The sequence below is a fragment of the Mauremys mutica genome, chromosome 2 (assembly GCF_020497125.1).
Source record: "Mauremys mutica isolate MM-2020 ecotype Southern chromosome 2, ASM2049712v1, whole genome shotgun sequence".
NCBI lineage: Eukaryota > Metazoa > Chordata > Testudines > Geoemydidae > Mauremys > Mauremys mutica.
This window is the reverse complement of record NC_059073.1, coordinates 72,199,803-72,212,456: the sequence shown is the minus strand read 5'-3', so window position 1 is coordinate 72,212,456 and position 12,654 is coordinate 72,199,803. Positions and strand designations below refer to the sequence as shown.

Here is a 12,654-nt window from a genome sequence, read left to right as displayed (position 1 = left end):
CAGAATTGATTCCTTGAGGACCTGCTCCATGATTTTTCCAGAGACTGAGGTGAGGCTGACTGGCCTGTAGTTCCCCCGATCCTCCTCCATCCCTCTTTTAAAGATGGGCACTACATTAGCCTTTTTCCAGTCATCCGGGACCTCCCCCGATCACCATGAGTTTTCAAAGATAATGGCCAATGGCTCTGCAATCACATCTGCCAACTCCTTTTGCACCCTCGGATGCAGTGCATCCGGCCCCATGGATTTGTGCTCATCCAGCTTTTCTAAATAGTCCTGAACCACTTCTTTCTCCACACAGGGCTGGTCACCTCCTCCCCATGCTGTGCTGCCCAGTGCAGCAGTCTGGGAGCTGACCTTGTTCATGAAGACAAAGGCAAAAAAAAGCATTGAGTACATTAGCTTTTTCCACATCCTCTGTCAATAGGTAGCATTCCCTCATTCAGTAAGGAGCCCACACTTTCCTTGACTTTCTTCTTGTTGCTAACATACCTGAAGAAACCCTTCTTGTTACTCTTAACATCTCTTGCTAGCTGCAACTCCAAGTGTGATTTGGCCTTCCTGATTTCACTCCTCCCTGGTCATTTGTTCAATCTTCCACTTCCTGTAAGATTCTTTTTAAAGTGAAATATTATAATGGCCTTAGTCAATATGTATAATACCTTATTCCACAAGTACTCTCATTGAAATCAGTGGGACTAATTGTGGAGTAAGTTGCTATTCAATATGAGTCAGGCTATCACAATTTGGGCCAAAGGTTTCAATACACTGTATTGTGTAGTAATACTATGTATTGGGATTGTTTAGAGGATTTTCTAGACAATTCTTGTTGAGAAGAAGAGGGACTCTCACAGATATTATAATGCTCTATTGCAAAACATTAATATACACCCCACACAATTTAAAAGCCAGTGGGTAGCTCTTCAAAACATATGTATTTAACCACAGTCTTGTTCCATGGATTGTTCCAACTACAGAAGGAAACTTTCTGGCCCCAGATTCCTTCATGATGACTAAGACAGCTTCTTCTTAATAAAATGTGACACATCACAATCATAAATATCTAAAAGCTGGGTTTTTCTTTTAAAAAAAGCACATGTTAAGCACATCAAACAACAAGATGATAGATAGAAGAGTTAGAGGATACTTCATCTTGAGAAAAGGTCCAAGATAACCCCACTGAGCTGTGGTCTTTCAAATGTATCTTTTTTTCCTCTTAGCTATATAAAGTCTTTCCAGGTCAACAAGCTACATGCATATGGGGTGAAATCCTGGCTCCACTCCTCAGAATTTTGCCATTAATTTCAATGGGGACAGGAATTCATCAATGGTGTTTTTCTGTTGAGCATGTTAGAATTAGTAAGAAGCTCTCAATTTCCATGAATTGCCAAGTAAACTTAATGTGCTAAAATTATACCATTTATCCCATTATGTTCTTTGAATAACTTGGCCCCTGACCCTGCAAATGCTTATGCACAATCTTAACTTTAAGTATTTCTCTACTCACATACATAGAGTTACGCATGCAGATACAGGTTTGCAGGATCAAGGTAATACTCAGTTGGTGGCTAACACGGGAGTTACAATATATAAATAATTATATTAAACAAGCATACAGGTTCAATTAAAGCATCTCTTTTCAGAAGTACATAAGAGATTTAAAAAATACCCTAAGTTTTCTCTACTTCATTCTACGTATGCAGTTTCCAAAGATCTCCTTCCCAGATGGACCCTCCTTGATGGTATTTCCACAGGCTGGGACAACCAAGCTTTTGGAAGTATGGAAAATGCTAAAAATGCATAAATCACCATATTAATTCCATCAGTCAAAAGGCAGGTCTATGAAAATGGCAGCATTTTTAAGTATCAGCACATTCATAATGATCACATTATGCAGCGTGATCTTGCCCCGAACACCACCTTTCAGCAGCTTGGTGGATGACTTGCTCAGCCATGCATTATTCACCAGAAGTTCTGGGCTGTCTCAAAGGCAATTACTGTTCCATGTAGTGTCCTTATGAAGTATCATTTTAGTCAGTATTTTGTACTGTGCAATTAATAAGAATATACTATGTCCTCTGAAACAGTAAATTAAAAAATAGTAGTATAATTTAGTCTCTCGCTTTAGTGGCATAATATAGCTAGAAACATTTTACAGTGGTACAGATTCCCATTTTTCTTCATTTTTGGTAATTACATGTGACTGTCTATTGTTTAACATGAGCTCCAATTCAATAATTAATTCCTGTGCTCTAGCGGAAAATGTGTAATATTTTCAATGATAAATTCATAGGCGTTTATAGACCACAACCTAGCCACTCTATTACACTGTGTGTTACTGTTCCACAATAAGGCCCTGACTCTGCACAGACAAACTCCTGTGCCTACGAAGAACCCCAGTGAAGTCAATAGTGTCTGCCCACCTGGATTTCATGACAAGACCAGTGGCTGTATTAGTTACACTATAACTGTCCTTTGTGATGTGCTCATTGTTTCTGAACATTGGCTCTTTTTTGGTGACATTTTTCATGCTCGGTCTCAGAACAGTGATGAAATTTCGTGGGAGGGGCGAGCAGTCAGTTTGGCCATTTCTGAGATCTGTATGAGGAAAGAAATAATCCCAAAACAAAAGAAGAAAGAAAACCTTTTAAGTTATGTACTCTGCACAGAAAATGTGCAAAAACCTAATTGAATGTTCTGATTTTGCAATCGGACCCTTTTGATTAGATCAGAAAGAGGAGACAATGGGAGGAAGATGCACTGCCTCAGAAGTCATAGGATATGAAGGAATGAGCACAGGAACTGATACCAGGAAGTTTTATTCCCAGGCTAGGTAAATAGCATTTTCCCTGTCTGTAGATGGCAAAGATACAGATGAAGTAGGCATAGTTGATTAATGGGTAGGAGTTTAGAACTGAGTCAAGAAACCTAGGTTCTGGCTTAGGTCAATTTGGTGGCATTTCTGTTTGCTGACTTGTGAAGAAAATGTAACTCTGTGTTGCAACAAACACACAGAGTAGATATGTCACTATGTGTATAAATGTACTGATTTTCTTCCAACTTCACTTAATTCTTAAGTCTCAATGAGAACTATAAAACAAGCCAAATCTATGTACTCTGTATAATACATTATATCTTGTATTAATATAGGATAAATTAAAAAGCATAAGCACAATGAGGCAGTGGTAGTTTTATCTTAATGCTAAGTTGGTTTTTTGCTTGTTTGTTTGCTTTTCATGAAGTTTCATATTTATGATATGGTGATATTCTAGCTGCATTACTTAGCGGAGCATGGGATAATTCCAGTCAAACAGCTTTTGTTCAATACAGCTCTCTCTGCATGCATTTGGATGGATCAGGGATGTGAAATATAATCCTTTGGCAAAATGCTAATATGCGTTACATCAGTAACTAGCATCTTCATCTAACAAAACAACAAAGACAACAGTACTGGAATAATACAGCAGGCAACATTCTCAATACTGTTCGGGAAAGCTGCAAGGTATTATCTAATTTTTGCTTTAGACCATTATATAGATTTCAGTCAAAGCTTTGAAGAGATTATTTCAGGTAGCCAAAGATTATCTCCAAGTCATAATACTTTCCGCCTCCACTCCCTACGCTGTAAGAGTAATTGGATATTTGACACTCAGACTTACCACATAGGAGGATGTATTCATATCTGGCATTACTACCACAACATGAAGGTGAGATTAAAATATGGGGTAGAGGCTACTGTGGTTAGGGTTCTTGCTTTTCATCACAAAGACATAGATTTGATGTCAGACAGGTTCAGTGTAAAATGACTTTTGATAGTGATAGTTACATTATTTTATGAGGGATGGCTCTTCTCTATATACACTCTAGTTATAAGTAAATCTTGGTCATGATAATTAGAAGTTTCTATGTTATAACAATCTAATGTAGTAGTGATATGTCAGCCAGAGGTCACCCCATGTTGTCTCCTTTGAGCTTTAGCTGTAATACTTTGTGGGCATAATGGACTGTGAAATTGAGGTCGTAGCATGAAACCACAGCTAGCTTTGATATTGACTGGAGGTGCTGAGAATGGTGTTGGACCTTGTTTGGAAATGCTGCCTGGTTGGATGTATTTATCTATGAAAATATTGAGGCAGGCATGTACCTAATTTACATGCACATACAGGGTTTAAAACACAGAGGTGGTGTGAGGTGGTGTACTTGCCAACTGTAGCACCCTCTTCCATAGCTCAGGCCTCCAGCCAAGTCACCTAAAGTTTAGTCCCCTTCTCGGGTAACAAAAAGATCCAGGCAGAAGGCCTAAGAAATCCAAAGTAATAATACTTCTTCAACCCCTCTCAGGTCAAACTAATAACTACTTCTCCAGGAGGAATTACCAGGCTATCCTCCCTTCCCCGGGGATACTGTCAGTTTACTGCTGTGATTTCCCTGCTCCCCACTCCCAAGCCCCATTGCAGAATTTCTTCCACAGAAGCCTCACCTGGACCCTGTGGATTTCTTCTATTCATGTAGGCCAGGGGTGGGCAAACTTCCTGGCCCAAGGGCCACATCTGGGTGGGGAAATTGCATGCAGGGATATGACTGTAGGACTGGGGTGGGAGTTGGGGTGCAGGAGGGAGTGCGGGGTGGGGGAGGGGGTGCAGTGTGCAGGAAGGGGCTCAGGGCAAGGGGTTGGGGCACAGGAGGGATGTGGGCTGTATGAGGGGCTCAGGGAAGGGGGTGTAGAGTGCAGGAGGGGGCCCAGGTAGGTGGTTGGGTAGCAGGAGAGGTATGGGAAGGGGCTCAGGGCAGGGGATTGGGGTGCAGGAGGGGTACAGCAGGGGGCTCAAGACAGGGGGTTGGGGTGCAGGAGGGGTGCAGCAGGAGACTGGGGGCTCAGGGCAGGGGTTTGGGGTGTGGGGTGCAGGAGGGGTTCGGGGTGTGGACTCCAGCCCAGCACTGCTTACCTTGAGTGGCTCCGGGGTGGCACCAGTGCACGGCAGGGCTAAGGCAGCCTCCCTGCCTGCCCTGGCCCTGTGCCACTCCTGGAAGCGGCTGGCACCACGTCCCTGCGGACCCTGGGGGAGGGGAGAGCAGAGGGATCTACGCACTGCCCTTGCCTGCAGGTACCTCCCCTGAAGCTCCCACTGGCCACAGTTCCCCATTCCCGGCCAATGGGAGCAGTGGGGGATGGTGCCTGCAGGCGAGGGTAGCATGCAGAGCCCTCTGCCCCCCACTACCCCAGAGGCCACAGGGACTGGTGCCAGCCACTTCTGGGAGTGGCACGGGGCCAGGGCAGGCAGGGAGTCTGCCTTAGCCCCACGGCACCACAGGGGTGGCAATCCTGAGGGCTGGATCCAAAGCCCTGATGAGCCAGATCTGGCCTGCGGGCCATAGTTTGCCCACCCCTGATGTAGGCCCTAACTCAGGGCTTCTCCACAGGAGCCTACTCTGCTCCCTGTAGGTTTCTTCTAGCAGCCCACTCTCCTTCTTCCTCCTTTCCCTGAAACTAGTTTCCACCTCTAGCAATCTCTGGTCTGGAGATCTACACCAGCTCTCTTTCCAGAGCCTGATGAGAGGAATTCCATCATTGTTTCTCTTCCCCAGGGACCCTTGGCAAATCTACTGTCCACTCTGTGCCCCCTGCCCCACTTTCAACCTGTAAAAACTGCAGGACTCTTCTCAAATGAGCTTTTTTTTTTAATCTCCCCCTTCTAGTTAAGAAACTTTTCTTTTATATTGTGCAAGCAATCTCTTTCTAGCTCAACTGTTCCATTACTAATTAATTAAAGGGCACCCAGCTGGAGCACTTTTTTGCTCTCCTGTGTTGCCTATAGGGTCATCCTGGGACAGTTAGGCCCTAATTCTTCTGAAGGGCCATTGGCCCCATGACAAGTGGTATTTGTGTGTTTTCTCCATGTGCATGGATTGTGCTCCTGTTTGAAAATTCTGGCTTATACATTTAATTGGGAATTGTAAGGTTATTATACCTTTGTGTACTTTTTAATAGGAAATAGTAAAAATACCCCACTGATTCACAGCCTGAGCTTTTGAAGATATCCTAGTATCTCAGAAATCTGAGACAGATGAATAAAACAATGGGTGGTTTGTGTTTGTTTAGTGAAGGGCTTAAAAAATGACTGGATCCTGATTTTGAACACCCTGAAACTGAAGTTCAAAGATGCTTGGATCCCAGGCTTTTGTGTGGCTCATTAAAGGGACAGGTGCTACATGTATCTCAGATCAGATTGTAACTACTTCAAACGTCACATCTGGGATTTTAGTTTGGGTCAATCTCTTATTATTTATTTGCATTACAGCAGCCCCCTTAGGTCCCAACTGAGAAAGGGTCCCCATTTTGCTAGGAACTGTAGAAAGATAGAGTATGAGCCAGACTCTTCCCCTTCAGTTCTAAAGGCAAAGCCAGAGGCATCTCTAGTCTTCCTTGTAAAGTTGTTGCTGCATATTTACAGGTTCCCTATCAGCCACTATGACTCACTGGGCAGAGTCTGGTGGCTGAGCCACTTCCTTTGGAATGCAAAGTACCATGTAACTTTTCAAAGGGTGTACTTTGAAAGGAACCAGGCTGGAGAAGAAGAGGAGAAAGTTGGATTTCTTACCTTTATTTTCAAACTGGCTTTCTGTATTTGAACTCTGGCTGCAGGTGATTAAAAACAAACAACTGGTCATGTTTCCCATCTATTGCAAGGCTGAGCCAAAAGAAGGAGGCGTACTTGTGACACCTTAGAGACTAACACATTTATTTGAGCATACGCTTTCATGGGCTAAAGCCCACTTCATCAGATGCATGCAGTGGAAAATACAGTCGGGAGAGAGAGAGAACACAAAAGCTTATGCTCAAATAAATGTGTTAGTCTCTAAGGTGCCACAAGTACTCCTGTTCTTTTTGCGGATACAGACTAACATGAGAAACCTAAGGCATAAGCTGCCTACTCAAAATACAAAAGGCATAACAGGGGCTCTGCTTGTTTGTGCTCCGAAGTGGGGTTATTCGCAACAAGGACGTCAGCGAACCCGTCATGGGAAATGAATATATTTCTGTCCTTGCCCCTGTGCTCAGTTTGACTATGGTCCCTATTTGCTGAGATCGCACCTGCGCTCTGTTCCCGTTTGCAGGCAGCGAAGTGGCGAGCTAGAGATCCAAAAGGAGCTGTCCAGGACTCAAGTATGTAGAGAGCTTCTTCATCGAGTCAGTTGCCGGGGAGCTGTCCAGCATTTCAGCACCTCTGCGCTTTCGGGATTGCCAGCTGCCCTGGCAGCCTTCAGCCCGCACTAATTGCAGAAGGACCCGCAGAAGGAAAGCAGATCCCAGGCTCTAAGGTAAGGGAGAAGAAGGGTCTTCAAAGCTTAAGACAGAAGCAAATCCGCAATTGCAGGCGTGTGTGAGTGAGTCAGATTTGGGGACAGAAGGGGGGTGTGTGAGAAAAAGAAAGGAAACCGATAGGATCCCCTTTAGCTGGCATGCCCCTGAGATCTGCTGCTCTGCAGTGTGTCTTTGTAAATGTGCTTCATAACTATCTTTTTATTTGTGTGTGGCGCTCAGTTTCAACGCAACCCACCCCAAGAGGCGAAACGGAGCACGTGGAAGGTGCTTGGGCTGTGAGGTGCCTATTTCCATGTTTTCTGACAATGAGCATTTCTCTTGGTGAGGAAGCCCGAACTTAAGCGTGTGTTTTCCATTGTCCCTGCAAGGAGCTCCGGCGAGGAGAAGAGGAGTGATGGGCAAAGAGGTGGGATGACGAGAGACCTCTCCGGTGCAGGGCCAGAATTAAAGGTCTAAATCCAAGCCAAAGAAGCAGCGCCTTGTAGGTTCACCCCGGGAATCTGAAACGGGCTCGGGTGCCGGTGACATAGCCCTCGACCTGGTGTTTGAGCCGAGCTGGGCTAGCTGGATTCAGCCCACGCTTCACTCCCCTGGTCTCTTTCCCACCGCAGCCCATGGCTAACTTCTCCTCGCACCCCGAGCCCAACGCGTCCTGCGCGCCCTGCGCCGGCAGAGGGGCCCCGTGGCCCAACGCCTCCGCCCCGCAGCTGCTCCCCGACTTCTACCTGGCCGTGCCCATCATCTACTCCCTCATCTGCGCCGTGGGGCTGACGGGCAACACCGCCGTCATCTACGTGATCCTGCGGGCCCCCAAGATGAAGACGGTCACCAACCTCTTCATCCTCAACCTGGCCGTGGCCGACGAGCTCTTCACCCTGGTGCTGCCCATCAACATCGCCGACCACCTGCTGCGGCAGTGGCCCTTCGGCGAGTTCATGTGCAAGCTGATCATCTCCATCGACCAGTACAACACCTTCTCCAGCATCTACTTCCTCACCGTCATGAGCATCGACCGCTACCTGGTGGTGGTGGCCACGCTGCGGTCCAGGAAGGTGTCCTACCGCACCTACCGCGCCGCCAAGCTGGCCAGCCTGGCCGTCTGGGCCCTGGTCTCCATCGTCATCTCGCCCTTCGCGGTGTTCGCCAAGCTCCACCGGGAGCAGGGGCGCTCCCAGTGCGTCTTCGTCTTCCCCAGCCCCGAGAGCTTCTGGTGGAAAGTCAGCCGCCTCTACACCCTCCTGCTGGGCTTCGCCATCCCCGTCTCCACCATCTGCGTCCTCTACACCGCCCTGCTGGCCAAGCTGAGACGCGTGCGCCTCCACAGCAACGCCAAAGCCCTGGACAAAGCCAAAAAGAAAGTGACGCTGATGGTGCTGGTCATCCTGGCCGTGTGCCTCTTCTGCTGGACCCCCTACCACCTCAGCACGGTGGTGGCCCTCACCACGGACCTCCCGCAGACCCCCCTGATCATCGGCATCTCCTATTTCATCACCAGCCTCAGCTACGCCAACAGCTGCCTCAACCCGTTCTTGTATGCCTTCCTGGACGATAATTTCCGGAAGAGCTTTCGCAAGCTGGTTGAATGCCGGGCGTCTCCCTAGAGCCTCCAGCCGCGGCTGCGCTCCTTTGTCATTTTCAAAGGGGAAAAGCGCATGCCGGGGGACAATACTCGGACGCCGGTCTGTGAACCAGCCTTGATCAGGCTTTAGACCCAATGTACTCGTGAAATCAAAGCACAGGCAAGATCCAGTTCTTTTCGGTTTGTCTTGCAGCCAGTGGCACAGTGTTCATAGGGGAGGAATGGGGCTTTTAAAATCCACACTAGTTCCTTGGCCTAGTCTTACCCATCACGCTCATTCTTTTTCCTTCAGTGGGGTGCGCTAGAATCCTGGGAGTTGTATATTATGGAGCAGGAGCAAAATCCAACATTTTACAAGATTGTAGTGAAGAATAGCTAAGTACTTTGACATCTATATATATTACTGGAGATCTGTAAAGGCAAATACAGATATTTTACTGAGTGCCTTGCTTAACGAATCTTAAGCCTGCTAGTTTTAGATCTGCCGTACTTACGTTGTAGCTCAGCTTCACTCCCTTACTCCATTCTAAATAAATAAACCATAATTAAAAGAGCCTATGATTTCATAGCAACCTGATATTCCACCCTCACCCTCTGGTCTGAGGCGCTTTGTTACTCAGAATCAGATCTCATATTTCAATCCAAAAGCAGCAGAAATAATGCAGTGCTCAGTGTAAATGCTCAGAGGCTACCATGTATAAATCTCCTTCCCTATACAAGAATGACTGTTAAAATGGTTTTTGCATGGAATACTATCCATGCAAAATACTATGGAATACTGCGGGATGAAAGTCAGTCTGACCTTTCTGAACACATTTGAAAAAGAAATCACTATCTGGTTTTAGATCTTGTAGATTAGGCTATAATTCCACATCTTTAACAACCTTTGAAAGACAGATCTCCCAAGGAGAAAGAATAAGGGAAAGCATTAGTAACACAGCTAAGCTTATTTCCTTTTAAATGGGACCTAAATATGCCTATTAAAGTCTCCTGAAATGCTACTGCTTTCTCTGCACATAGCAAGGAGCCCTTGCACTGGCTTTAAGAAAGAAGAAAAGAGGAATCATAGTGTGTAGAAATATGGCTGTGCATTTGGAGCCACCTTCTGTAGGAACTGGCATTTTCAGCCCAGCAAACTATTCTATAATATAAAGTTCTCAGTTCCTATTAGTACCAGAATATATGGTTAGTTTTATGTGCAATACATATATTTATGATAGAGTTCTACATCTTCTAAAAAAATGCTCAGACTTTTTTTCCTCCTTGTAGCTACTTAAGGATCAGATGCTATTTCAGTATAAATCCTCACTTCAGCGTTAACACTTTTAAAGGGGGTTCTTTCAAAAACAAACAAAAAACCCCTACCAGTCACATGTTGGCTTAATACTACTTTCAAAATAAAAAGCTAACATAGTATTACTATTTTGCCTTTAAAAATCCTCTTTATCTTAACTTGGACAATGAGAATAAAAAGATGAATTTGGCTCTTTTAACTTTCACCCTTGTTCACCTGCCGAAACGGTTCAGGGCAAGGTTGCATTTTTTCCCCCTACTTCATTTCACTCCTACCCCCACAAGGAAAATTGAGAGACTTGAAATATAGTTTGTAAAAATATTTCCAGGCATATAAGACTTTGAAACTGCAAAACTTTATGGTCTTGTCTACTATTATTAATTCATATTGCAGTAGCGCTTAGGAGCCCTAGCCATGAAGCAGGACCCCATTGTGCTAGGCACTGCACAAACACAATCTTGTCTGCTTGCTTTTTATGTGGCTGAAACTTACTATGTAAAAATATAAAATAGTCAAATGCAAATACCCAGACCATCTTTTGTTTCTAAAACTAGGGTATATAAATCGATGTAGATTCTCATTAGACAAACATCAATCACTCTTTATCTGAGGAATGGTGAAGATGATAGTTTTTCTTGTTGTGAATAGTAGTGGAGATATAATTTTTTTAATTGCCCTAATGAAAAAAATGGCTACACTTCGAAAGCTGACAGTTTTGAAAACATATTGAGTCAAATCTTCTGAAGTTGGTAGTTCCAAGACCTACTCACACTTTTTCCATATGCTTAGTGACTAAGATATACTAATAACAAATGCTCAGTTAAAGTTACAGTGCAGCATTTATAAAAATTTTCCTGTTAGTTGGAAGTGTAGAGCTGGTACAATTAGCTGGTTACAATTGTGTCATTGCTACTGATGTATTAAGACAGTATTGTATATGTGCACTGCTTTCAAATGATGCACTCATTAAAAATCATGGTACTGTATATTTTAAAGATGCTCCAACTTCTTCAATGTAAACATGTATAACATTAGCACACATATAGTTTAATCAATGTAATACATATTCAGGCCTAAGTCCAGCTGCTGCCTCCACAGGTGCCTCTGACAGCAGAAGTGATGCATTATCACCGTGCAATAAGGCAGGTCTGGTTGCCAGGGGCCATACAGGAGTCTGCACAAGACTTGCACAGAGCAGAGCTCAGGTCTGCAAATGTCCTCTGTATGGCAACGCAAAGGGGCCACCTCCAATGCAGCACCAAAAAGTGAGTGGGAACAGGTAATTGGGTGGTCTAATTGAGGTCTGGAGGATCTGCCACTGATGGAGACCTTCAATCTTCCACCTGTGAGCAGGACACAATATGGGTCTCATATGCTAATTCAACCATTGGGATGAAGTGCCCCTTTTGAAGCCACTCTTCTACCATGCCATGGTCTGGCTTGGTTACCTGGGCTGGTGCTGGGCTAGCAGAGGAGGAATAATAAAGAAAAAAAAGTTTTCCCCCCAGGAAGACTCTCTTCAAATCTGGAAAAAAACAATAACAGAATTAAAGTATCTTTGTGGTGTTTTATTCTTTCTCAGAATTACAGTGTTCATGAAAGTCTGGGATTTTCTATACTAACTATAACCAAGCATTGTGTAGTCTTTCCCTAAGAACTTGGCCATGTCTTAGCATTGAGTAGTGGCATTCCTGCTACATCAGTTCTTGGACTTTATCAGAGTAAAGTATAAAGAGCTGTCAAATTATGTGATGGGACAAACAACCACTAAGAACTAATTTCAGATCATCAGCGCCTTTACTTTACCTCCTTTTTTGGAGCATGATTTGAACTCAAGTCAGCAGAAGCAAAAAAATCTAGAGATACTACACCACTTTGGCCACATTTGATCTTTAATTTAAGGAGTATTTGTGAATGTCAACACTTTGATAATAAAACATTTGTTAGTGTAGTATAACTTTAGCTCAATAGTATGTCAATAATTCCTTATACACAGTAAACACATACTAGAGTATCATTCCATTCTTATTAATAGTTCCTGCATGTCAATAGAGGAGAGAGGTATGAAATTCCATTTAATCACAGGGATCACTAATAGCATGTATATCACAAAGGGTTGTTTGTTTGGGTGGGTTTTTTTTGTTGTTTGTAAAGGCATCTCTAGGATAAGCATCATGCTGCAGTGGCTGGGTAAGAGCTAAATGACCATTTCCATTAGAAGGGTCTCATCAGTGTAACCGCTGACCCTTTCAGTAATTTAAATTGAACACCTTAAGCTAAGCTCAATAGGCATTTCGAAGCTCAAGATTTAACTCATCCCTTTATCCTGTGTGATGGTCCTCGCTCGAGGGTTGATTGGTCGGGTAATGTTACCTAGTGGTCAGGGGTTAGGCCTGTGACCTGCCAGGGTGGAAGGGGTTATTGGTAGGGGAGCCCAGTCCCTCCCCCTCCACCAGG

At 44.5% G+C, this 12,654-nt stretch overlaps 1 protein-coding gene across 1 annotated transcript; it reads left to right on the top strand.

The window, feature by feature from the left end:
* Positions 1–7,927: 7,927 nt before the first annotated feature.
* NPBWR1 (neuropeptides B and W receptor 1) lies at positions 7,928–8,925 on the top strand. The gene has a single exon (XM_045007333.1). It carries the CDS (start codon positions 7,939–7,941, stop codon positions 8,923–8,925), a length of 987 nt encoding a protein of 328 aa, XP_044863268.1. The 5' UTR covers positions 7,928–7,938.
* The last annotated feature ends 3,729 nt before the right edge of the window (positions 8,926–12,654 follow it).

Excerpts from the sequence above, each read along its gene's own strand:
- NPBWR1 (XM_045007333.1), top strand. The coding sequence starts at position 7,939 with ATGGCTAACTTCTCCTCGCACCCCGAGCCCAACGCGTCCTGCGCGCCC.